This window comes from Pholcus phalangioides, unplaced genomic scaffold (assembly GCF_987345545.1).
Source record: "Pholcus phalangioides strain wild (caught in Gottingen) unplaced genomic scaffold, Ppha-v1.0 ptg000039l_1, whole genome shotgun sequence".
Lineage (NCBI taxonomy): Eukaryota > Metazoa > Arthropoda > Arachnida > Araneae > Pholcidae > Pholcus > Pholcus phalangioides.
In genome coordinates, this window is record NW_028301625.1 from 24,484,331 (window position 1) to 24,511,968 (window position 27,638).

The 27,638-nt window shown below is 34.6% G+C and overlaps 1 protein-coding gene across 1 annotated transcript in view; it reads right to left on the bottom strand.

Moving 5' to 3' along the window:
* The window catches only part of LOC149065740 (potassium voltage-gated channel protein eag-like), a 236,362-nt gene that overhangs the window by 68,482 nt on the left and 140,242 nt on the right, over window positions 1-27,638 (bottom strand). Inside the window, exons 4-5 of the mRNA XM_089253728.1 lie at window positions 19,999-20,052; window positions 386-505 (exon numbers count right to left, since the gene is read on the bottom strand). Of these exons, the coding sequence (XP_089109854.1) occupies window positions 386-505; window positions 19,999-20,052 (174 nt within the window). The remainder of the gene's footprint in view (window positions 1-385; window positions 506-19,998; window positions 20,053-27,638) is intronic.

Sequence of the window (27,638 nt, forward strand, 5' to 3'; positions counted from 1 at the left end):
ATGAGTTTGAAAACATCGTTCATTTCAACAAAAATTTGCGGTCACAATTTTTTTTAAGAAGTTTATCAATGCTTGGAAACTAAAGCATTTACTCCGCAATCAATAGACAGTTCGTGTCGTTCGTAGTTCCAGTCTGAAGTTACCGGATACATAAAATTCCTGCATCAGAACTTGGTCGCATTTCAATTATTTCTTATAGCTGCGAAAGGAGTTTAGAAATTTAAGACTTAAATGAGGGATCGGTAATTGCTGTTGCATCAAATATGTCTCGATTGTTCCAGTGTTTGCCGGTTAGTGGTAGTTAACTTAAACATTATAAGCAATAAGTAGATAATGTGTTGACGTAAATAGGTGTATCGTATGTGCGTTGGAAAAGGTACCTTACCTCCATCCCACCCGAAGCTTGGGGATTTCCTGCCGAGGCTGGAGGCATCTCCGCGAGAATCCCCAGATTCTGGCGAGCGGGAAGTCGGTAGCTTCTGCAGCACGCTGTCCAATTTGCACCCTGTTCGAGGAAAAACACAAAAAATAACGTGACTTTACATGGTTTGCAACCATATGTTGCTACATAAAGGAACACAAATTAATTCAAAAAGAAATCCATTTCATATGAACTCATTATTAACAAATGATTGATGGTAAATTGAGAAGGGTAAAAGTGGTAAACACTGTAAGTGCCAAAAAGGAAAATGTTGGGAAATTGCAAAAAAATGTTTTGAACCTTCAATTTTGTGACTTCTTCTCATACGCTCTTTTGGACCACTTAGGTACTTGGAATACCAGGCACTTTTCACGCTGACAACATTATAAAGCTTTGCTCATTTGACACTTTAACCTGAAAAACGGTGTTTGAATTTTTTTTGGGGCACACACTCACAGGGTTTACCATTTTTACCCTTAATTTTTTTTTAATTTCCGTACTTCAGAAAAACCAAACGTTCCTTGGTGAACCTTATAAAAATGCATAGTCTTGAATGCAAACAGAAAAAAGCTCAAAATGCCTTCAAAATATTGAAATAAAAATATTTATTGAATATTATAATTAATCCGTTTATGCCCACACCTTGATGCGCTTTGAATTCCATTCCGGTATTGGGATATTTTGTTGAAATTGCACCAATTAAGATATTTTTCAAATATATTAACAGGAAGTATGACACTGGACGACAAGTGTCCTCAATTGAGGACAACAAAATATGCCGTCATATTCGGAAAAAAAATGAAGTGAAACGAAACTGAATTGTGTTAGGTCGAGGCTTCTCGATTGACAACAAACCACCGGGCAAATTAAAATGTGTGTTAATAAATGCCAGGAGCTTGGGTAACAAGAAAGATTTTTTAGAAACTATGATAGTTGTGGAGGACTTGGATCTTATAGCCATTACAGAATCTTGGGCAAACGATGGGGATGAATCTTTCTTACACATCTCCGGATACGATACTTTTTTGAGAAATAGATCTGATAGGAAAGGGGGTGGAGTGTTGATATACGTGAAATCATGTTTGAAGGCTAGAGAGTGTAACGTACAGAGAAGTGATATTGAAACCATATGGGTTGAACTTGAGAACAAAAGACGTCATAAGCTTATTGTTGGGGTTTTTTACAATCCACCGAATAGGGATCAAAACTACATCGCCAAAATGCACGATGAAATTTCCTACATGTGTAAGCGAAAGAGGGTTCTCATACTAGGGGATTTCAATTACCCGGGTATTGATTGGGAGAACCTTTCATCTGGAAATCAGTATGAAAGAGACTTTCTTAAGTTGGTGCTCGAAAATTTTTTGTATCAGCATGTATCAGAAGCCACTAGGGGTACTGCTATTTTGGATTTAGTTCTTACTAGTTCTGAGGATCTAGTTGAACATGTTTCGGTGGGGGAAGAGTTTTCTTCCAGTGATCATCGTATCGTCAGATTTCACTGTAACTTTTCCTCGGGTAAGGTTGATAACAAAAGATTGGTTCCTTGTTTTCGGAGAACTAACTTTGATGTTTTGCGAAGAAGGTTAGCGGAAGTTTTCAAAGACCGGTTGGAATCAGTAGGGGTGGTAAGTCAATGGGAAGAATTTAGTACGAAGCTGTCCTCTGTTTTGCACGACGTCATACCCTTTGTTCGAAAAAAGCGTGTTTGTACATCACACCCTCTATGGTTCACGGATAGCGTGCGGAACCTTTATCTTGAAAAGAAAAGAGCATTCAGAGAGTATAAAAGTGGACGAGGTGACCTATCATTGTTTACTGATAAAAGAAGACTGTTGAAGAAAGCGATAAGGGATAGTAAAAAGCAAGTTGAATCTAGGTTGGCAGATAACATTGGCTCTGACCCAAAATCATTTTTTCGATACGTCAATAATGGATGTAAGGGGACAGTTGGCCCCCTCTCGATAGGAGGCTCAAAAGTAGAGAGCAATGTAGGCATGTGTAGTGCTTTCAATGACTTTTTCGCGTCGGTTTTTAATGGAGATAATGATATTCGATATACGGGTATTGCATGGGGTAATAAAACGCTCAACGATATTCAAGTGGAAGACGTGGAGGTCCTAAATCTTCTAAGAAATGTATGTGCAAGCAAAGCACCAGGACCAGATGATATCTATCCCAGGGTTCTCAGGGAAGGTGCTAATGAATTGTTGGGGCCAGTCGCACAGATATACAGGAGTAGTGTTGCTGAGGGTATCGTCCCGAGAGATTGGAAACTGGCTAACGTTGTTCCGATATTTAAGAAGGGTAGTAGAGAAGTGGTGTCTAATTATCGTCCAGTGAGTTTGACGAGCTCCCTCTCGAAAATTTTGGAAATTATCATCAAAAGGCAGTTTGTGAAGTGGATAGACGAGAATAATGTATTGTCGGATAATCAGCATGGGTTCAGGAAGGGGAAGTCATGTGTAACTAACCTCCTTTGCTTCTATGATTACGTGACTAAGGCTTTGGGTAAGAGCAAAAATGTCGACGTTGTTTACCTTGATTTCCAGAAGGCATTCGATCGGGTCCAACATGGCAAACTCTTGAAGCGTTTACACGAGATTGGAATAGGGGGCAACTTGCTGAATTGGATAGAATCATGGTTAAGAGATAGGTCGCAACGAGTTATGGTGAACGGGGAATTCTCTGGTTGGACAGACGTCACAAGTGGAGTTCCTCAGGGAAGTGTCCTTGGCCCCATACTTTTTTCACTTTTTATCGATAAACTCGATCAGGGTATCGATGGAATTACTAGCAAATTCGCAGATGATGTGAAGCTAATGGGGGTAATCGGGAATGAAAGCGATAGGGAGTTGCTCCAGACCAACTTAAACAAGATTGCAGCATGGGCAAATGAATGGAGCATGACGTTTAGCGTAGATAAGTGCATGGTCGCTCATTTTGGTTCGAACAACCAACGGTTCTCTTACGAGTTGAATGGTGTCACTATCCCGGATGCAACTAGAGTCACCGATTTGGGAATTCTCATTGACGAGCGACTTAAGTTTTCTGAACATTGTTCAGCGGTTGTCAAAAAATCGAATAGAATGCTTGGTCTCATTTTCAAAAAGGTCTCTTCGCGTTCTCCTAAAGTCATTCTTCCTCTTTTTCGAGGCTTAGTTCGTCCTGGACTGGAGTATGCTGTAAGGTTTTGGAGACCATACCTACAGAGGGACATAGACTTGGTTGAAGGGGTGCAGAGAAGAGCTACGCGTGTCCTTATTGGCACACAGGGCTTGAGTTATGAAGAAAGACTTCATTTTTTGAATATGTTTACATTGGATGAACGCAGGTGTCGAGGAGATATGATCGAAGTGTTCAAAATTTTCAATGGGATGGATAGGATGGACCATGAACTTTTAGTACACCGCCAATCGACTGCTTTTACAAGGGGACACCAGTATCGATTGGTGAGGGACAATGCAAGGTTATGGTGTCGCAGGGAATTTTTCTCCAATAGGGTTGTTAATAAATGGAATAGCTTACCCCCGGAGGTAGTAAATTGTAACACAATTGACACGTTTAAAAAGAAATACGATAAACATGTTGGGGTAAATCGAGAAGCTATCCATTCTTAGAATAAGACAACCATAAGTAATCTTTATGGGCATCGTATAATATTTTATCATGTGTATATATTGTTTGTAATTTGTGTTAATTGCATTTTTAATTGGGTTGCTGTATTTTTGAAACATATGACAACCATATTTTTATGGGCATCTTTTTATCAGCCACCTCGTTGGGCATTTTGCCTGTTGTGGCGTTGTATTTGTATTTGTATTTGTATTTGTATTCACATTAAGCTATAACCTAAATAAAGAATTACAAAAGAATTCACTTACATGAAAATACCAATATAATGTCGATAATATTAGGTGGAAAACAAAAGTACCCATGAAATAATAAAATACACCAGCTTCAAGAGTTCATTTCTAAACGAGAAATGGCTTCTCGAGAATTTTTTATATACCAACCAATCTCTAAATAGGGTTTTCATCTGCACGTGCTGAAATATACAACATCTAGCTGCAAGGCTGAAATAATATACAAAGCCAAATCCTCGCTGTACTCATTTGAATACAGCGAGGATTTGGTTTTAGTTGTACTCAAATGGAGTACAGTGGGTACGAATGGGTTAAATATGTAGAAAATAAGATACATTTATGCATTTTTTAACTTCTTACTAAATTTTATTCTTTTTTTTCATTTCTCCGGTATCCAATTACGGACATTCGTAAAATTGTCGTACCTCAAACAAATGTTGTTGGTGTTATTTAAATTTTATTCTCATGTCTACGGTGGTAATAATCAGTAGGGGCTTCCAAAGTCCTTTTGGTGTCGTCACTATCACCAGAATTATTCGCCTGGAACTGAAAAAAGTTGGAAGTTGTTCAGCTACTCACAAGCCGAACATGAGCACAAACAATGGTAGGTAGCAATGGTGAAAAGCTCACTAGCAATGGGACTGTGCACATAGGAGAGTCTTCTGAGCTACGAATATCGTACACCATTTAACAATCTCATGCATTCATCTAAGTTTGAGAGATGCTAGGATAAAACGTCTCTCCTGTGGTTTTTGTGCTAACGGGTTTATTGTGCTAACTGTTGACTTTGGTGATTGGAGGATCATGGTTAACAGCTGTTTTTCATGATTCAGCCTTGTTCTCTTAGTTCTTGTGGCAGGAAATATGAACACTAAGACGTAGTGTGACGTTATTTTTTTTGTCTATTACCTCTAGAAATAACAGTTTTAGTAAGGACGGTTTCTGCAGTAGTATTTCGGTATCTGCATGATAGTTATTCTATCCACAGAAACGAAAGTATGTCAATGTGATCTGAAGTTGTTGGAGACTGTTCACACGAAACCCTGATCTTAATTCCACTGAATACCACCGGGAAATATTAGACTTCCGATTACGTGTGATGTAAAACTACCCACTTTCAGTTTTTAGATTCAATGCAGCTCTCATGGACCAATGAAAAAACTGTCATTAGAAAAATAAATAATGGTTTGAAGTCTTTTCAAACATCTGTGCAGACAATGACTGATACAAACAGTTGCCTGATGTCACATCAATATGTACCAAACAACTCTCTCAGTGTACAACAGCTGGTGTCAGAACACTTTTTGCCGTATAGTGTATTGTAGAAGTATGTTTTCACTAGAATGTACGCGAATAGAGAGAGAGAAACACTAAAAAGAGAAAAGATAATCGAAGATTTATATATTATTCTTTTGACCGTAAAAGAAATGTTACTTTTGGGGTTTCCATCTCTTTTTGTAAGGCTTCCATTCTTACGAAATCTTGCATAATCTGCTGCCTTTAAGATTGAACGTATTCCACAATGAGTGGTTTTTCTATTTATAAAGTTATGTAACTTCCGTATCCCGATATTTCTAAAAACATTTAATTCAATGGGCACGTTATACAGAGTAATTACTTAATTCCGCTTGCTGAATTTTACTGGTGAACCGTTGCGATTCTAGAGATATACTTCCATTAGAAACATTATCCAAATGACGTGTACAACTTAGATACGCCATTGATGTTGTATAGGGTTGTATAGTTATTAAAATAAAAAATAACTTTTTATATGCACACCCCTATCCTCAAAAGCCCAGTTAGAAAGTCGTTGCCATGTCTCTCCTGAGGCCAACAAAAAAAAAATTCGACGTTTATAAATGCAATATTCACAGAGATATTAGAATTCCAATCGGAGGAAAGTTAGGAGAGAACAGCATAAATAAGGGAAAGAAGCGTTGTTTCCGTTAGTTTTCTCTGTTTTTTTACGAACTTTTCTCTGATTTTTGAAATAAAAAATATCTCAATGAATATTGCACTTAAAAAAACTTGGAAGTTTTTTTGTTGGCCTCAGGATACAGATTTCGAATTTACCAATTGGGTTTTTGAGAGCAGGCTGTCCATATATAAAAAGTTATTTTTTTTACTTTAATAACTATACAATCCCTTGCAACATGAATGGCGTGTCTGAATTTTACATGTTTTTTGAATAATTTTTCTAATTGTAAGTAGGCCTCTAGGCTTAACAGTTCGCTAGTAAAATGCGGCAAGAAAAATTGAGTAATCACCCTATATATATATATAAATCATTCAAAAATTACAAACACTCAGTAAATACGTTACAATCATTGCATATCTATAAAACACAAATACAAATACAAAGGCCACAGCAGGTAAATGCCCAACGAGGTGGCTGAAAAAAGATGCCCATAAAAAATATAGATTGCATCTTGATGAAAAAAAATTAATGGGAAATTTCAAACTCACACTTATGGGTATTCGAAATTGTGCATAATTTTAATATGATATTCAATTCAAAACTTTGCAATAGTTGATTGGCAGAATTTAGATAACAAATTATTGATAGCCTGTACATACTAATTACTAATTTTCTTACTTATAAATTGAGTTTTTACGTGTACAAACTTAAGTCAGGTTTCTTGATCAAGCTCTTGATGTATTACATTCAAATACAAATACAAATACAAATACAACGCCACAACAGGCGACAAATTCAACAACAAATTCAACAACATTAGAGAACTTTTACCACTAGTGTTGCATCTATCATAATTGGTAAAGCTAAGTGTAAAAAAAATGATTATTTTATAATACTGAATGAATGAACGCCAGGGTCTCTGCCACCGGACTTATCCCGTTGCCGAGATCTCTTCCAGCCCAGCTTCGTGGCAGAGTCTGGAACAAAGTGAGTGCACCTAACAGTCTGAGTGTGTAGCTAGTGTTGTGTATGATATTCCAGTGCTGCCATCTATACTTCAAATTGTGAGTGATGTGTAATGATTGAATATTTGTAACGTTGTAAGCCTGCTGCTCTCTGTGGCGAGACTTTTTAACGGGGAGATCGGCTCGCATTCGCGCCTTGAAGTTGGGAACCACAGAAAGCCAACTTCAGCCGACCACCACTGTGGGGTTCGAACCCGGATCCTCGCATCGCGAGTCCGTCACTATAACCACTCGACCACCACAGCGGCTATTTTATAATACTGAGAAATTAAAATCACGCTGAAACACAAGCGACGATTTTCGAATCATTCAAATATGTACATACCAGCGACAAAAAAGAAGTTCTCGAAAAATTTTATGTTTTTATACTTTTTTCGATAGAACTTTTTTTCTCTGAGAATTCTCAACCAAATATTTAAATAACGGTGCTTTTTTTATGAATAATAATATGGAAACCGCATTGAGCCCAAACTTTGAACATCATTGGAAATTCAAATGCAATTCCAGTCAATACTTCGGACATATAAAAGCACATGAAGTAAGGAGTTTGAAAACAAGAATTTTAAGTGAAATATTACGACTCAGATCAATAAGATTCGCTTGCAAGAAAAAATTGCTTGATGATAAGTTCGTAAGAAATTTGACTTTCTTTAAGTAAACTTATTTTATATTCACTTCATTTCTAGGAAAAAATTATGTATGAAGTTTTTTACTTTTTTGATCAAACGTATTCGGTCTGTTTTTCAAGCAAAAAAAACAATCCTTGAATTACAAAATATGATTGTAGGATGCAGATAAGTTTATAGAGACGATTGTACACGGTGTAACATATAGTTACAAAACTAACTGTTTTTTCTTTATTTATAAGTAAAAAACCATAACATTTACAAGTATTACAACCATAAAAATATATTTTATTGGCATTGTATAATATTTTGTCATGTATACAAGGTGTTCTGTTAATGGACCGACAAACTCAGAGGGTTGTTAGTAGACATCAAGAAAAACAAAAAAATGCAATGGAACATGGTGTCGCAAACCACGTTGAGAGGGTGAAAATCGCGAAAAACTCATGCAGGTTTCGACGTCACGCTGGAACAACAAAAAGTACGATAATAACTACAAAAAGATTTATTTGATTAATTATTACAAGAGTTGTTGAAAGTGGCAGCCGCTGACGTCATTGCACAGTCTACAACGACGTAAAAACGATTCCCGGACGCTCATTGAAACAGACAACAGGTGCTTACTACCGCAATAGCACTAATTTACGTCGTCCGCAGTGCGTGATCATACCCAGCGCATGCGTTTCGCGACGCTGCTTACGTCAGATATGGTGAGCGAACCCACGAACGCATTCAGAGATCAACTGACGTCCATGTTTCGTCTCCTCTGGACTCAGAGTCTGCATGCATTTTTCGCGATTTTCACCCTCTCAACGTGTTTTGCGACACCACGTTCCATTGCAATATTCGTTCCTCTCGATGCCTACTAACAACCCTCTGAGTTTGCCGGCCCATCAACAGAACACCCTGTATATATTGTTTCTAGTTTTCATAACTGCATTTTTAATTGGGTTACTGTATTTTAGAAACGTATGACATCAATATTTCTTGTGGCCATCTTTTTCCTCAGTCGCTTCGTTGGGCATTTTGCCTGTTGTGGCCTTGAATTTGTATTTGTATAAGTTATTGAAAAAGCATGACATATCATGATTGCCTCTACAAGAGCTTTGATAGGTGGCATAGCAATATTTAGGCCGGCCTTCCACTGAAAGCGACTTGAAGCGATAAACAAGTCACGCATAGATGTCTGTATTTGCAAGACTGATTCTATTGCATAGAAAGTACGAGAACTTCGTCCATTGGCAGTGATCTTTAGCTTGTGATTTCTGGCTACAACAGTAGCAGGCGAAAAAAAATTCTGATTCAAATGGGATCTCAAGCGTCTTGCCGTATCTGCGCAGGCGCAGTACGGTTGTTTACCTTTATCGCACCATTAGTTCCATTACATGATGCAAATGTAATATATTTTATTTTTGTCTTTACGTTAATATAAGCATTCATTTCTTTGTATTGTATTATTGGGTCCAAGGCTCATTGTTAAAGATAATTAATTGAGTTAATTGAATAATTTATTCAATGCTAAGTTTTGTATTTGACATTTGTTTTCCGTATCTTTTTGACTTACTTTTGAATCAATGCATAGGTGCCGGAACCAAGGGGCTGAGGCCATTTGAGTCCCCCCCCCCCCAATAAATTTTGTAAGGGGACTGAGCCCCCAATAATATTATTGAGTTCGTGTTTGTTTATTTGTAGAATGTCGAATATATGTTTACTTTTAATTGGAGGTTTTTTTTTCGCTTTTTACTTTTTATTTAGTGACATTAAAATTGTTTTGGAATGGTTTATTCCTTTGGTGTCACACACAGAAGTTTTATAAGAACGATGAAATATTAGTCTCTTCGCATGTTTAAGATCAGTTTAAGATTTGTCTAGTTTAGTGTAGTTATAAGATAGTTTATAAAAGAGGTTTGAGGTCCATTGTTTGCACACTGTCTTTTCATTATGTCGTGTATGTTCTAAACCAGTGATTCCCAACGTGGGCGTTAACGCCCCCTGGGGGCGATGGAATTTTCCAGGGGGGTGGTAGAAGCAACGGGTATAACAGGATTTTATAGGTTAGATTACGTTGGGGTGGGGGCGATGGGAGAAAATTAATTTCTGAAGAAGGGGGCGATGAGACAAAAAGGTTGGAACACTGTTCTAAACTCAATGTCAGTTTCCTTTTCTTGTAAAACATTGTTTTCGGTTTAATTTTACATGCACTTATTTTTTTCTAGTGGGTTGCATCTTTAGGAAGATACCTGGTGGAGATGGAAGACTTTGTCGAAAGACATCTTATCATTTTATTATGATTTAATAACATCTGAAGTACGATGACCTTTCCAAGACAACCTTATCTAGACTGCCCTAGAAAGTCCAATATGACAATAAGATCATTTACTATTCAAAAAAACAATAGACTCATACTGAGAGAACCACTCATGCTTAGTTATGAAAGTGCTGCACCGTTGTAAGGGGGTTGCTCTAAGTTTTTCATTCAAGTTTTCTATAAGATCACGCATGTGCATTGTCGACAGCTGCTTTGAAACGCTTTTCGCAGCAATTGCTCGCTGACTGCCAACGTCGGGAAGCCGTGGTCAGCTGAAGTTGGTTTTCAATAGTTTTTCAACTTCAAGGTGCAAGTGTGAGCCGATCTCCCATTTAAATAGTCTCTCCACAGACATCTCACACAATCCGGCCTACAACATTTAAAACTCATTTATAATACGAACAGGAAAAATAAACTGATGAGTTGTTTGCTTCCAAATTCAGAAGACAGATATCTGCACTTCTGGAACACATGACAAGCATTCCTCAGAAACAAACTTGATGGTGGTACTCAACACATCACCGCACATTCCAATATGCATTAATTCGTTAGAAGTTCTTCCGAGGAATGTTTACAAGATGCGCGTCGGATTTGGTAGTAGAGCATGTGGATGCCACAACATAAGATTCAGTGCGTGTGCAGGATGGCTGAATTTAAATCAGTGACGCGTGTTAAACGCCATGTACGAACTGAGTGAAATTTGTAGTCTCTTACATCATTCAAACTAGCTCATCTTCGCAGGCGTAGATTTAATAACATCTGAAGTACTATTGAACAAACGGCAAGAGATCGAATACCATTCGGATGCCTACACAGCCATTGTAGGTGGTCACATTAAACTTTATTAACTTTCAAATAAACTTGAGGATTTGATTCTTCATTCACTAAAATTTATAACTCTAATCATATCTCTCAATATGAGCCGTTGCTTTTGTGTACTTTCAGCCCGGACACCCTGTATTTTGCGGGATATGAGAATCTGTGTTCATGACAGTTGTAGCATCAAACAAGGTATACTTTTTAAGAAAACAAAATTTTGACATATATATCGCCATGAAGCAATTTATTGTTGTGCTATCCTCTAACAAAAGGGACAGATGATTTAGACTCCAATTACCTGTTTATAGCGCTCACGGTTGGCAAAACAATATAAGTTTTAAATCCGGTATATGAAGGCCCATATGATGGGATAGAAACAACGATAGAGAATGAGCTTGATGTTCAGAACAATAGGAGATATAAAATTGACTTGGAAGCCTTTCAAAAATTAGTTCTATCAAAAAATTGAAGTGTTCTTGAATTCAAAAGCATTCCGTCTAGTTTCTTCCGTCTGGCAGTTGTCTGCCAGACGAAACCCTAAACACCGAAAGAATTGCGTTAATGCGAAACTTGAACTTTATTTAGAAGTTCTCAGAATGTTTGACACGAGTTTATGAAATTTCATTTCGCAATTATACACGCTATAGTACAAATTAGACATCTTCAACGGTTTATCATTTCATTTCTAATTCGTTAATAGATAGGGTATTAAAAATATACTGTATTATTTTGAATATAGTGCAATCATGATGCTTAGCATTAAAACTGCAGTCTATGCAAGGTAAAGAGATGATGTATGCTTATAATAAGAAATAAAGAGGGAGACATTTCACAAAGATGTCATCTGGAAATGACACAAAACTTCATGTTTTTTGAAGGGAATCAAAAGCGTAAAATTTCAACGATGCCACACTGGACAAAAATATCCAAATGATAGAGGAAGTAAATAATCAAGGAATGAATGAAACGCTATCTAGTATGGTAAAACAAGAATATTTTTTTTAGTTTATAGGAAAATAAAAACGGAAATATATTCCAGCAGCCAAAGTCGGATTTCTTTTGATGCATGATAGCACGAATGGCTTTTCGCACACAACCTCTTATGAAATACGACCTGGACTTTTCAGGATTTTGTGGATGAGAAATTGTTATACTCAAATGTCAAACTTTCTCGACTCTAAACAAATCCTTCCGGATTTGGTTTCTCCCCCCCCCCCCCACCAACCTCCTCATTTTTTTCTCATTTTTTTACAAACTTTTAGAATCATCTTAAAATTATATACTGTATGTATAGATAGCGACAGGGATGGCAACTTTTCAGAAGTTAGTGCCTAGTGACATTAGTCATTCGTGTACTGAATACTTTCTCACACCTGCTTTAGAAGGATGGTGGATGTAGAAAGCGAGCTCTTAGGCTCGATATAAGAGACACAAGCCATTCTTAAAAAATATATTTTTCACGATATTGTTTCCGCTATCTTAATCTCAAAATAAAAACTGATTTGAAAACTGAATTGTGTGACTGCATACCATTTGAAAATTAAGTTACACGTATTTAGACCATAGACTTGTACAAGGGGTCCTGCAAGTCCTAATGCGGCCTTTGTCTCATCAACCGTTCGTCTTAGAGGTATTGTTCTAATTTAAAAAATGGTCAAAGTGTGTTTTGGAATCACTCTGCATCAGCTTCGGGAGTAAAAATACAGTTTGTCATAAAAAAAAATATCTAAATTTTTAGACGGTCTCCGGTCCTCCAACTTCCAGTTAGAAAGTTGTTGCCCTGTCTCATGTGAGGTCAACAAAAAATTGCTTGTGTTTGCAAGTGCAATATTCGCCGAGATATTCGAATTAAAAAAATCTGAGGAAAGTTGAGAAAGAACAGCATATAAACTAACAGACAACGCTCTTTTCCCTCATTTATATTGTCCTTTCTAACTTTTCTCGAATTTTTAATTTAAATATATCAGTGAATATTGAACTTGCAGTTCACATGCACATTTATTTTCTTCATAAGAGACATACCAACAACTTTCTAATTGGAAGTTAAAGGCCAAGGGGATCGTATAATACTTTAGATTTTTAATTTAATTTTACGAGACACTTCATTTTCACTCTCGAAACTGGTACAGAGTGATTCCGAAACACACTTTGACCATTTTTTACATTAAAATCATACCTCTACGACTAACGGTTGATGAGTTAAAGGCCGCATTAGGATTTACAGGACACCCTGTATACAAAAATACAGGATCAAATCAAAATTATGAAATTTATATTACATGGTAAATGTGAAAAGCACGTAATTGGTTTTACTCTTCCGCTATGTCCTAATGAGATTTTCAAAAATATTTTCTTGTAATCATGATTTTATGAAAAAATTTCATTTTCATCAAATTTTGTTAATGCAATTCATCGCATTAACACGGCATTGCCAATTACTGAGGAAATTAATCAAATGTGCTACCCAAAATTCCTAATCCCTTCACAGCATATGATACATCTTTGTTTCAAGCTGAAGAAGTTCTATGGATAGAGTGCTCTGTCTATCATATACATGTGATATAGACTATATCATAGACCTATACCATAGACCTGGGTATTTGAGACTGTAGGTAGCTCAGAATACACCGAATTTAAATTTAAACCCTGTAGTTACGATGTTTTTTGTTATGCTAATAGGCTGATGGATGACATATGAGCTTGAGGTTTGAAATAATTTTAATAGAAAATGGGAGACATATCGAAACGAACAATATTTTATGGGACCTAATGTTACATTCCGATCATAGTGCCAAAAACGTGGGTGTAAATTGGGCATGGAAAATCTGTGGCTATATCCCTACGCTCCTGAAACATCATTGATTGGACTACTTTTCCACTTTTCGTTTAGACTTGAAACTGTAACTGATATTCTCCCGCCAAATTTACACATAAACATTGGGCACGAGAATATCGTAGATTTCACAGAAAAAATTGCATAAAACGTCGTTGCTGTGGGCAAGGTTAACACAATAAAAAGTCTATGCGAGATGGTCTTTCATTCACAGACGTGGATTATGCAACGAGAGCCCCCTGTTCAGCCAATTCTTTGAGTCTTTCTCTGATGCGGAATGCGGATGGAATTATCTGAGTCTCTATTTTTCATTGTTGAAGAATCAACGTTAACGGGTAGCTTTAACTTTTTCTGGTAGTATGAGAATAAGTTAAATACAGCCCTAGGTTCCATTGGAAATATTGTTTTTCCCTGATGTGTGATATAACACCTATTTTTCAGTTGAAATAATTAATGATAAGTTCAAATCGTTCATATTAATATAATAAGTCAATGCTGGTCAATAAATTATTTAGAAAATTTAGACGGCTAAAATATTCTATCAATATTAGTATTATCTTGAATACAACTAGTATCTTCATCTATTAATATGTCTTGATCATGAGGGAGGGTCAAGGATTACGAGGCAGATTAAGTATTAAAATTTCAACTAAAGAAGTATGAATCGTGTGCTTTATATTTTTGAGAAAATAAAAACCTACATGATAAAGTACATGAAAATAATAAAAAAATTCAGTGAAATTTAGTCAGCCATGTTTTATCTTTTTCATAAAAAAACAAATGCGAGAGAGAAAATGAAATTTATTCAGCAGGGAAAGTTTCAAAAAATGTTCATAACACGTCACATTGTAACACAAAAATGGATAAAAAGAAAGGAGGTGGAGAGTGTGTCAGTTATTGTTTCTTCAGCTCGAAAGAAGATTATCAGATTTAAAGGTTTAAAGGAAAAGTTTCTTATGTAAAAATATCTATAAAGAGAGAAAATCAGTATGACATTTTTTTTTTATTCCAGATTTTTATTCACTACTGAAATAAGATCTTAAAAGGGTCTTAAAATATTACTAATTTGTTCCGCATGTATATAAAAAAACATTTCTTAACAGATAAAAAAGAGAATTTTGATACCATCCATCGCTAAAAAGTGTCTCAGACCTGATTTATTCATGTGAAATATTCACAACCCAAAGGAATTTGTGAACAATTCGATCGCAATGTGAGATGAAAGCACATAAATTTTTTAGCTCATTTTTAAGCTAACCGTTACGGAAATATTGCAATAATAGCGCATCGGCAATTTACATTTTCATGCATACGCGTCTTTTAAGCATTTCAGTTTTGGTATATTGTCATGAGACGTCTTAGTAAAAGACAACAACATAAAGTATTAGTTGTAACTTATTTTGGAATTTTAGAAAATAATTTTCCGTGGTTATATATATTATATACGCGATGTCACGGCGTCCAATGTGCTGTGAGAAAGTACAAAAATCATGTGATATCTCTCTCTTTGACAGGAAGTTCCAGTACAGTACCAAAATTCTATTGGGAGCAGTGGTGGTGCGACCGATCCGTTTTGTGGTCGGGGATTGATTAATGAAGTCTAGGAGTCGTGAGCATTGTGTTTCGGCTGGAAGCTTTTCAGAGAGTAGCAACATTGAAGTTTCGTACGTGGTAGTGCCAACGAACAATTGAATCATAGCTTAAGACTCATTTTTCACATTTTTTTTCTTTCACCCCATCGTGTTTTAAAGCTCTCAGCTTTCACAAAGTTCGGAGCGTTGAATCAAGGTTTTATATATAAAAAAATATTTTTTTTAATACTTTACGAAGACAAATTATTCTACCCGATGGTATACTTTACGTAATTCGTAATATTACTTTTTTGGAATTTTGATACGATTGTGGCTGGATACATTAAAGTTACCTTAATGTGGGAGTATGATGGTGGAGATTGTACCTGTATACTATTGACGCTATTTAATCGATCGTCGTTGATATGGGACAGTGAGAATAGTGTATACGTATCCCCGGAGTTATGCAATGGCTGTACATAGTACCTTATGAAAATAGACGAATGAAATTACTTAACCCGTTTGTGCCTGCACCTTGATGCGATTTAAATTCCATTTCGATATTGGGATGTTTTGTTGAAATTGCACCTATCAAGAATATTCCAAGAGATTTTTTAAATACATCAACAGGTATGACACTGGATGGCGAGTGTCCTGAATTGAAGACAGCAAAATATGACGTCATATTTGAAAAAAAGTGGAAATGAAATGTAATTGAATTGTGCTAGAGAGTTAATCACATTAAACTGTAATCTAAAAACCCAATTACAAAAGAATCACTTGCATGAAAACAATAATATAAACAGGTCTTAACATAACTTTAATTTTTTTCCTCTGCTTTATTAACTCAATGTATAAATTAATTAAAGGAAAAAAATTCTGTCAAATAACGTACACCCAATTTTTTTTTTTCTTTAGAAAACTTATGCAATTGCATGTGTATTGTATTGGTATGGATATATACATTATTGTATTATGCATATGTTGATTCATGTTCTTATATGTCATAAGCGTCACAGCGCCTTCAACCCCGTTACATGGTTATTATTCATATACCAAATGTATATATCTGCCACCACTTATATTATAATACTAAATTTACTTACATTTTTCTCTTTCCTGTCTCTTATTTTCTTTTGTGTGTTTCTCTTTTTTTTGTATTCACTCATTTTTTTAATACATAGTATGTTTACTTTTTTTTGTCATTAATTATTAATTTTTTTGTTTATTTGTCATGAATTCTAATTTATTGTAATAACTTTGACATATACTGAAATTTTTATTGTAACAACCAGTATGGGACCAATGTCCCCTTGGTTGTTTTATTTTTGTATTTGAATGCTGGTTTTTTGTAATTATTTGAAATAAAGTAATTTGAAAATATTAAAAAAAAAGTCGATAATATAAGGTGGAGAGAGAGAGAGAGAGAGTTCATTTCTAAATCAGAAATGGCTTCTCGAGAATTTTTTCGATGCCAATCTCTGAGTAGAATTGTCATATTCTACAAGTGTTAAAATATACAACATCTAGTTGCAAGGTTATTATATTATGCAAAGAGCTAAATCCTCGCTTTACCCAAATGAGTACAGTGGATACAAATGGATTAGGAAATCGTCCGATCTCTCTCGGTGAGTCTAACTACTACTTTGTGAATTTCAAATACTTTCAAGAACTGAATTGAGTTGATTCACTTAACTTTTTCAAAAGCCATTTTTCTAATAATAGTGTACTCTGATCATGGCTTTCAGGGATGAGAAATCGTGCTGCAAATTAAATTCATATACAGTATAAAAAAAGTTTATTTTTCGTTTTTATTGAGGTGACTTCACACTGTACAAGGAAAAAATTCCTTTCTCATATGTGCAAAGTCCACATGTGATAAATGTATAGTAAATGTATAATATTGGGTTGCTGAGCTGAAAACATTAACGTGTGATATAATAATAGAGTTCAATTTCCATGAAACTTTTCAGAAACATGGATGTTTCTTCCTATAACCGTTTGAAATATATTTAATTGCGATATAATTAAACTTCCAACAGCAAAATTGTTAACTAAAAATGTTTGAAAAGGAAAAAAAAGTTAATTAAAAAAGGGGCTAACTACGATGTTTTTTTTTGCGTGTGGACTAAAACTTGAGAGCATTCAACCTTAGAAGCAGAATTCTTTAAACAACTCAACTTATAACAGCAGAATTCGGAGTATTGTTGATCACCATTGCTCTGAAGCGTGATTAAATGCTTATTTGGCAAGTAAAAGATAAACTTTACCAAATAACGAATGTCAATATCAGCCAATGTCATCAAACAGTGGGTTAACTTTTCTAACCGTCTCTTTAATTTGGGTAAAAGTTTTTGCCTGATTAACCAAGTTTCTACAATTAGTAAAAAACTGCCAGAAATCCTACAAAGGAACTTCGTAATAAAAAGTTTCTAACAAATTACCTTATAGGTGATTGCAATTGAAACAACCCTTCTGAAACTTGAAGTTTGAAAGCTTTTCGAATATCCTGAAATATTTTACGTGAATATAACGTGCATGTTAAATTGATGGATAACGAAAACGCAAGGGGGAAATCAGTTGCAATTGTTCAATCTGTGAAATCTTGTTGAGCGACTACAGAATTTCATATTCGATCGATAGCCAAGTATAGAAAAGCCAAAAAAATATCACATGTCAGAAATCTTCGTGTTCTTTTGCTCGGAATACACTAAGTCGTAATACCGATTTTTGTTCACGTTATCAGCGTAACTATCAGAGTAAACTATCGTTAATCCTCTTAAGACTCGGACATTCATTACGTTTAAGAGTTATGTCAAGCCGAATGAGTTCTCTTTGATCAGATTGATTCCCACGGTGATATACCAAGAAACGCTAAGCGGACGAATAGAAAAAAAAGTTCCAATGTTTGGAATACTGAATTGAGGGAGCAGCAAAAAATAAAACATATAGTAAAAAAAATGCACATAAATGAAATGAATTGGTCTTTTCTCGTTTCTTGAATGTTTATACTTTTAGCAATAGATTTATATGTTTATTTGCTGAAACATACGCTGTTTATAGGACTATGTGGATGCAGTAGGCCAGCGTTTCTCAACCTATGGTCTACGGACCAGAGGAAGTCCACGACGATGACAAAGGTAGTTCACAGGTAGGCTTGATAATTTATTTCCAAATCAATTGCAAAATTGCTTCATTTTTGTAATTGATATTAGTAATAATCATTATCCTCATAGGTTCAAATAAAAATTACTATATTTCATCAAGGAAAATGCAAGAAATTGTGACCATAAATACGGGATTTCGCTAATTGTAGCCAAAAAGTGCAATTTATGATAAATTTACTAAATACAGTCGAATACCGTTATAGCGAAAATCTCGTTTTAACGAACACTTTTGTAATCCCCCAAATAAGTTCACGTATAGGAGAAATGCAAATACCTCGAATTCTTTTATTACGAAATTTCGTTATAACGAAGTGATTTCTCCGATCACTTGGAGTTCGTTATAACGGGATTCGACTGTATTGCAAAGTTTTCTGAAATAAAGGGGTGTTGCAAACCACAGTAAAAAGGGATATATTTCTTGAGAGAAAAAAATCCATCATGATTAGGCGACAAATTTCATTAAGCAAAGTACTGGAAGCTAGGATCTTAAATACGGCATAATAGGGGATACCATGGATTGCCAGCAAAAACGATGCCATAAGCGTAGGCAAAACGTAGCCATAAATCAACGATAGTTGCTAAAATTGCTTAAAAAATATGGATATTTAGGAAATGAAGGACTAATGGAAATCGCTGTTAATTTAAATGTAGCCGTAACTATCATAATATGATTTATAAGCTATAAAAATTACCAGTATTCACGAGTTTAGTATGACAAATTCAAATACGCAAAAATAATATATTACAAATTCAAATAAGCTTCCTTGGAAAAAAATGGGACAAGTGTATAGAATAGTCGGAACAGCCAAAAATCTGGCCATTCTGACGGTCCCGTAAAATATGGGACACCATGATGTTGTAAGTTTGTGGTCCGTCGAATTGTTTCAGACATTTTATTGGTCTTCAGACTGGGAAAGGTTGAGAAACATTGCAGTAGGCCAATAATATCTGTTATGTTTGCTGCAGTAGATCCATAATATCATATAGAGTTCGAAAAATCTCCTGTAGCATCAGCATATAACTTGAGATAATATATATGCATTACAACCGCAACAATTTATGTAAAACGACTTTGGAGATACATTCAGGCGACTAAAAACATTAAGTTTCTTGTTATAAGTGATTTTAACGAGACTCAAGAATTCATATTTAAACTTTCACTCTAGCGTACAAAACTCCATTTACAGTCCTGTTTCACAGCATATACTATCAGAACTCTTATAGTTTTTTCTTCAAAACAAATAATTAAATGATATAATCAACGTGTTTTCACTACGAATTGATCTACAAAAAGTTTATCAATATCAAACATGGTGCCAATCAATACTCAATTATTTAAAATTTAAAAATCCATTTAGTTCTTGAGAGCAAAAGAATCAGTGGCATCATCAGCTGGAAAAAGGATATTGAAATACGGTAAACTATTATATATAGTCTAAATTACCTTTGACAGGAGTGGACAGTGAAGCCTTCCACGCTAGATTTCGGGCACATGTATCTGTAATTTACGAAGAGTAAAGAGACAAAATTATTTCAGAAACCGTTTGGTAAAAGTTCAAAAAGGAGTTAAATGAAAATTCGTTCTGTTTACCATGCCAGGAAACAATTGCAAATTGAAGAGGTCATACGCATGACACAATATGGAAAGATACAGGATAAGGGTCGTAACAAAAGAAAATTATAGGAAATTTTTTTCGGAAAGAGAAAGGAAATAAGAGAACAGTCAGAGAAAAGGTAAAGGATAGACGACAAACGAAGAAACAGAGACCAAAACAAATATATCCGCATCTTTTCTTTAAGAATTATTAGAGCTATTATGAAAAATTTATTAATGGTCAATTTATTTCTTTATTTTATTCTTTTATTTCTTCAATTTAATTATTTATTTATTGGTTTATTTTTTAATTGACATTATTTATTGAAACCCAATAGTTATTTGAATTAAAATCTTTATTGTTTCATTGAATTACTCTTACTATCTTATAATCTCATTCCGTAGAGATTTTTCTTGTAAGATTATCCAATTTAGATATGATATATTTTTTAAGGATTTAAAATTTTATAAAACTATATAATTATGAAATTGAAACATTACAACAATTTCCTAAAAATATCGAAAGTTTCGCTAAAACAAGCATTATAACTACTAATTACATTGCTTCTATAGGGAGTATTAAAATGATAAAAATGAATCTAGCTTTGCGGTTTTTCTAATGATTTCATGATAACAGACTTAATAACGTATCCGTTTTTCCTACACAAACGAATCATGCATTTTTCACTAATTCTATGATGTTTCACAAAAAAAAAATAAAGTGGTTCTCCAATCAGTAACATGCAGTGTAATAAAAAAAATAATAGAATATCAGTGATTCATGTCCACAACACGTAAAGGAACGAGAGGAAGGAGAAATATATATCATGCAAGAAAATTATACATGATCAAAAAATCAAGACAAGTATGACACTACTTATTTTTCAAAATATACTAATGGCACATATAAATTCTACAACTAGAGACTAATAAAATAATACATCATCATTAGAGTACAGTTCGGATCAATGTAAAATCCAAAATGTGAAAAAAAAATTGGAAATATTCTTTAGAAAAATGAAAAAAAAAAAAAACGAATAGACTAGAAGAAATAATTCGTCAACTTTGAGAAAAACGGAATTGAAATTCTGGTTTAAGCAGCGCTAATATAAATTAAAAATGTGTTGCTACAAAAATGCGATAGAGAAATACAATGTAAGCTGTATACGGATCTTAAATAGCGAGATAAACTTTATATTTTCAAGTGAGTTACGATCCCTCTCTTTCTCGACAGTTTTCTCTATAAATGTCGGCTGGAGAAAAAGAAAGGATTTACTAGTAGCAAGAAGTTATAAGAAAGAAATGTCTTAGAAGAAAAAGCCATTCCTGTTAAGGAGAGAAGCTATCATTCCGAGTAAAATATAGATTGTCCTTGATGCCTTGGTGATTAAGTCTTCGAAAAGATTGCCTATCCTTAAAGTTTTTTGTTTTTCTCGTCTTTTCTTCAAGACGTAAAATATTGAAAATGTTTGTTGCCGCGAAGACATGTTAAAGTAAATTTATTTTAATTCCAAACTATGGTGTTGACCAAACCTTTTACCTCTTAAGAAGCACGGAGTTTTCTTGTGAAAGTAAAAGAAAAAACAAAAACCGCTGAACTATGGAATCATATATTTCTATGTTTCTAGATTTACTTCTAGGTGATAGAAAAGAGAAAATACAGTTGGAATTTCTCTCGTTCAGAATCGAAAAAAAAAAGATGACTCAAAAACAAATATAAATAGATAAAAATGGCAATTTTCTCTTGTTTGGACATACGAGAGGAAATGAACTGATCGATCGTTTAAAAAATGAAAACTCAATGAAATTTCGAAAGTGGTTTTTTTTTATATTTTTTCTATGAATAGAATCAATTTCCACGAAAAAAAAAACCCCGTTTTTATATAAAAAAAATTTTGTATCTATATTTTTCTCCTTCCGTTATCAATAAAAAGTCAATACTTACTTTTCTGTTGTTTGTTTTGGAATTTGATGTTTTTAAAATTGTTTTGTTAGGATTTAGATTCCAATTGTGTTATGCAAGAATTGGTTTTTTAGGAACAGCTGATGGGATTATGGTTCTTACCGTGATCATTCATTGAATATATGGGTATTTGTTTTGTCTTCAATGGCATTTTTCCATGGTGTTTTTTAATAATCTAATTTCTTTTAATTAATATTAATATTAATATAATATTAATCTCTTAGTTAATATTTAACAGACCTGTAATTTCAATTCTTTTTTTTTTTAATTAAAATGTTCCTAATTCCTATTTAAAATAATTTCTATATTCGGGGCTCCAATTGGTCTATTCTGTTGATTTTCTAAAGATAGGCTGAGACCTATGGGGGTAAACCAGAGATCATTAGGGAGGCCTACGAGATGTGCCAAACCAGAAAACATAATGGAAATTTATTCATTTTAAGGGTGCTGTGAACGTGAAAAATTGTAATTTTCGGGCTAACACAGTAAAAAATCACTCAAAGTGGAAAGTAGCTAATTCTGAATTAACGTCTTTACAATCAAAACGAGAGTAATATTACGTCCAAACTAAAGTGGAATAAATTCAAACAAGTTCTCTGTGTTTTCTTTTCTCTCTTTTCACCATCCCAAAGCTTTATAGCAACCATACTATCTGCGAAAAAAAATTTCCACGCATTTAATATATTTTTCTACTATACACTCCATCTCAAAAAATTAGATAATGCACTTTTCCTTAAAATAACAAGAAAAATACGGCGAGTAAAATTAGCACCTTTTAATGGATACCAACTGAAGTATTTTTTACATTTATAGAAAGAAAATTTTTTACGAAAAACGTTTAGGATATTCATAGTATCGAAAATACAACAAATGGTTGTCTCAAATGTTTAGAGAACGTTCAGGTTTACATAAATTAGAGGCTTTTAATAACTAATAGACAACCTCAAACATACTATTCTCTATAGACCTAATTAAATTCTGTAGGGTATCAACATCAGAACTGTACCATGTTTCCCCGATAGAGCTCTTCAAGTCATCAGCAGTCGAATACTGTATTTCATTTGCAAACGCATTTATCGTAAGTATGCTCTATACATTCCTAATAGGATTCAAAACAGAACTCACAGATGGCCAGTCTAAAAACAATACATTTTTGCAATTAAAGAGCTTTTTTGTGGCAGCGGATCTTTGAATAGACACGTTATGATGTGGAAATGTAAAGTTTGGTCCTCTTAAATTTTCTCCAGCAAATTGTTCTCCATTATCTCCTTCAAGCATCAGAGTTTTGACGATCAGTTTTAAAAGTTAAGGAAACCTGACCATTGGAAACAAACGCTGCCCATTATCGAAGCTCCACCTTACTGTCTGTTGAAAACATACGTCTGGAACATGTAAGCTCTCCATTTTTTTGTACCGCTAAATATGATACCTGTCAATATGATAACCACTAAATATGATACCTGTCAATATGATAACCACTAAATATGATAACCACTAAATATGATAACCACTAAATATGATACCTGTCAATATGATAACCACTAAATATGATAACCACTAAATATGATAACCACTAAATATGATAACCACTAAATATGATAACCACTAAATATGATAACCACTAAATATGATAAATAAGCTATTTGCCTCCATAAAACATCATTTCATGCCCATTCCAGTCTTTCTTCTCCACCTCTCTTTGGTGCTTCTTTGTGACAATCTTACCCATTTCTTACATTTCTTACCCATTCTTTTATGAATCAAACACAAGTTTCTCTGATCTGTCTATGAACTGTATCTGTTGGAATTTTCACTCCAGGATCTTTCATGATTTCAGGCAAGGTCATTTTATGCGTTGAAGCCAATCTTCCAGTGGTTTTGTTTTCGCTTAAACATGTACTGCGTTGCCTACCACAACCAAGTTTTGGCTTTTGGGACACACTGTGGATCAATACACGTCAGACACTTCATTTCGACTTGCTCAAAGCAATAACAATGCCTTTTACAGCCTTTCTTTTTACTTTCAAATAAAGTACTCGAGTGATTTCATCGCACAGAATATGCGACGACTTTGGAAATGTTTTTTTTAAAAATGAAAATGAATCGGATATCTTTCCACTTTTATACTATCACGTCTCTGGTACGCCATATACACGCAGTCTTCAACATTTGCAGATTTTTCTGAACTTTTGAGACAGCTATTTTCAAAAAAATTTTTGTTTGAAAAATCCAAAATGTATTTTCCTCGACAATGATTGAAGTTTATAGTATATTTTTGCATTCTGATCACAAGCAAAAAAAAAAGAACTCAAAATTTTAAACGGTATCCATGGCGCAGTTAAAAATTTAGTGTCTAAACTTTTGAGACGGACTGTATACATGTAAGAGCGAAATAGAACACGTAGGGTGAGGGTGAAAAGAGGACTTTAAAAATACCACTCTCATCTATAAATCTTATCTATTATACTTTTATATTTTTTTCTTTCCCTTAGGTTAGGACAATGTGTATACCAGTGTTTCCCAAAGTGGGCAATGGAATGGTCCAAGGGGGCGATAAAACCTACTGATTTAACATAGAATCCTATGGGTTTACTTGAGTTTGGGGCGATGAGAGGAAAAAATTTCTGATGAAAATGGCGATGGAACAAAAAGTTTGGGAGACTATGGTGTATACGAACGACGGACGTGACGATATATACGGAGAACGCAAGGTTTTAGTTATAATGAAACGTTTATTTAGACATGAGCAAAGGAGCAAATTTACGACTGACTCGAGCCGATATGAAACATCTGCCTCAAAAGGCGGGAAAAATAACATAGATAATAATTGTGTAAGCGGTGCCATCGATAGGCAATACAGAGAAAAAGAATATAATACGAAATACTGGAGTTATATACATACACAACCACTAGGTTACCATATTTATCGCCGATTCGTTAAATAGAGATAATCCAAATTTCTTGTCAAACGCTTGTACGTGAAGTGGTTAAAAACTAGGGGTATAAGTTTTTTTGAGGGCGATTCAGGATGATATCAGTTGTTTTATTCAGCCATTTCATAATTCTTCAAAATTGTTCTTGAATGCTACACGATAGTCTTAGCATAACAACTATTTATCATGTTGAATTTCACCCATTTTCAACCAATATCGCCAAGAAAGTTAATGTAAGATTCGGAAAAATATTCTGTCCAAACTTCGAAAGTTCGTAAATTGGGGAATGACCGTGTACACTGTATACGAATTGTTTCACAGATCTAGTGTCCTCAAAATTCTATGGTTGATTCATACGTAAAATTAAATAAGATATCAATTAATACAGACCAAAAGATTAAAAAAACATTAAATTTTTATTTACACATATGCGGCTCCCAGAGTCCAGATGATTTCACAATTGGTAAATTTTTTTTTATTATTTTTATTGTACCGTAAACACTGGCTGCTTTTGCCCTATGCCCCTTCTCTTCTCCAAATGATAAAATAATAAAACTTACTGTGCTGTATAAAATCATTTTCGAAACTAGTTTCTGTAGTACCCAGCAGAAATTACAGAAACTAGTCCCGAAAATGGTTTTCTACAGTAATTAGAGTACGTTCTATTATTTTATCATTTCGGGACAGAGAAAGACCCCACCTTCCCAGGGCCAAAGTAGACAAGGAAATTTACCCCGTGACATTTGTATGAAAAATCCATCGAGATATTGGTGACTATAACTCCCGATTTTTGAGACTTTTCACATCTTTCCGAAATTTATAAAAATTTAAACTTAATTATTTTAGCATGTAAAGACCGAATAAGCTGATATTTAACATATTTAATTTTCATATAACCAACTGCCGAATTTCCAATCCGTCTCTCTTGTCAGCGTTTCTCAACCTTTCTGAATCCAAGGACCAGTAAAATGTCTGAATCAATTCGACGGAACACAAACTTTTAATATGATGGCGTCCCGTATTTTACGGGACTGTCAAAATTGCCAGATTTTTCGCTGTTCAGACTATTCTATACACCTGTCCCGTTTTTCTCCAACGGAGCTTATTCGAATTTTTAAAGTTTTCTAAACTTGTGAATGATGAGGCTTTTATAGTTTATGAAACATATTATCGTAATTATGGCTACAATTCAATTCACAGAGATTTCCAGTAGTCCTGCATTCCCTAAGTATTTGTAATTTTTTAGCAACAATTGTTGTTTTTGCCGCCTTGTGACAACGTTTTTGGTGAGAATTGACGATGTCCCGTAATTTGCCGTATTTTTAATATCCCAGCATTCCGTATTTTACTTATTGAAATATGGTCACAAAGTCATAACCAATGTTTTTTTTTTTTCGAGAAATACGTCTTTGTTTACTGCGATTTGCAGAAGCCCTTTATTTCAGAAATTTTAGTAATAATTAGCAAATTTGTCGTAAATTTCATTTTTCGGTTACAATAGTGATATCTCGTATTTATCTTGCAATTTCCCGCATTTTCTTCGATGAGATATGGTGACTCCAAGTATGAAGTTGTAATTTTTATTATAACCTATAAGGATATTACTATTATCAATTACACCAATTAAACAATTTTACAACTGATTTGGAAGTACAGTAAATTATTGAATCGACCTGCGGACCACCTTTGTCATCGTCGAGGACTCTGAGCCACGGACCATAGGTTGAGAAACGCTGGTCTATGTCATAGCTCTAAGTGTTCTTGGATCCGTTTGTATTCGATCAAGTGGTGTCCTCGTGTAAATTCTAATTAATTCTAATTTCAATTTAAAAAGACATTTTTAACTTCATAATTATTTTAATTTAACAAAAACAAACTACTAAAATATAAATACAATTATTTCCATTTCGTGTTCCATTATAATTGCCCATTATATATCACATGTAAATTCCGATATGTCTGTCTTTCTAGTAGGATATTTTTGGAAACATGATCCAGGAAATTCTTTTCTTTTTGATATCATTTATGGGAACAGATCCAAAATAATATTGACCGGGCGCGGACATGAGAGCAACAATATTTACTCTCTATACGCATATAGGAATTCATATTACTCGTGACTCCAACATCCGGGGTTGTTGGATGCCAAACAGAGAGCAAAAAAAAATCTAAAAGATGAAAGAGAGGTACAACAAGAGATACCAATGTTCCTGTCTTTCCAGGAGAAAAAAGGAAAAGGCAGTGGTGTCAACGATGTACACTTTTTCTAACATGTTTCCTCAAAAAGATAAGAAAATACAAAAATAAATCCGAAGACAGTGGGAGGCGTATATACTCGTCGGAGGTGGTTCCATCCATCGATGCCCCACTCACTGTGTGTGTGTGTGTCTATGTATCTCTCTCTCTCTCCTCCGATTCATTTAACTCTATCGGGGACCCCCCCTCTCTTTACCGCCCCAGCGTGGGAAGATGCCCAGCTGGGGGCGCAAGCGGGGTGCCCGAACCAAAAGCGAAAACGGGGTTCGCGCGAGTATAAAAGGGGCAAAGGGGGAGGGGGCGGTGAAGAACGCGCTCTCATAATCGTGTGACCCGTG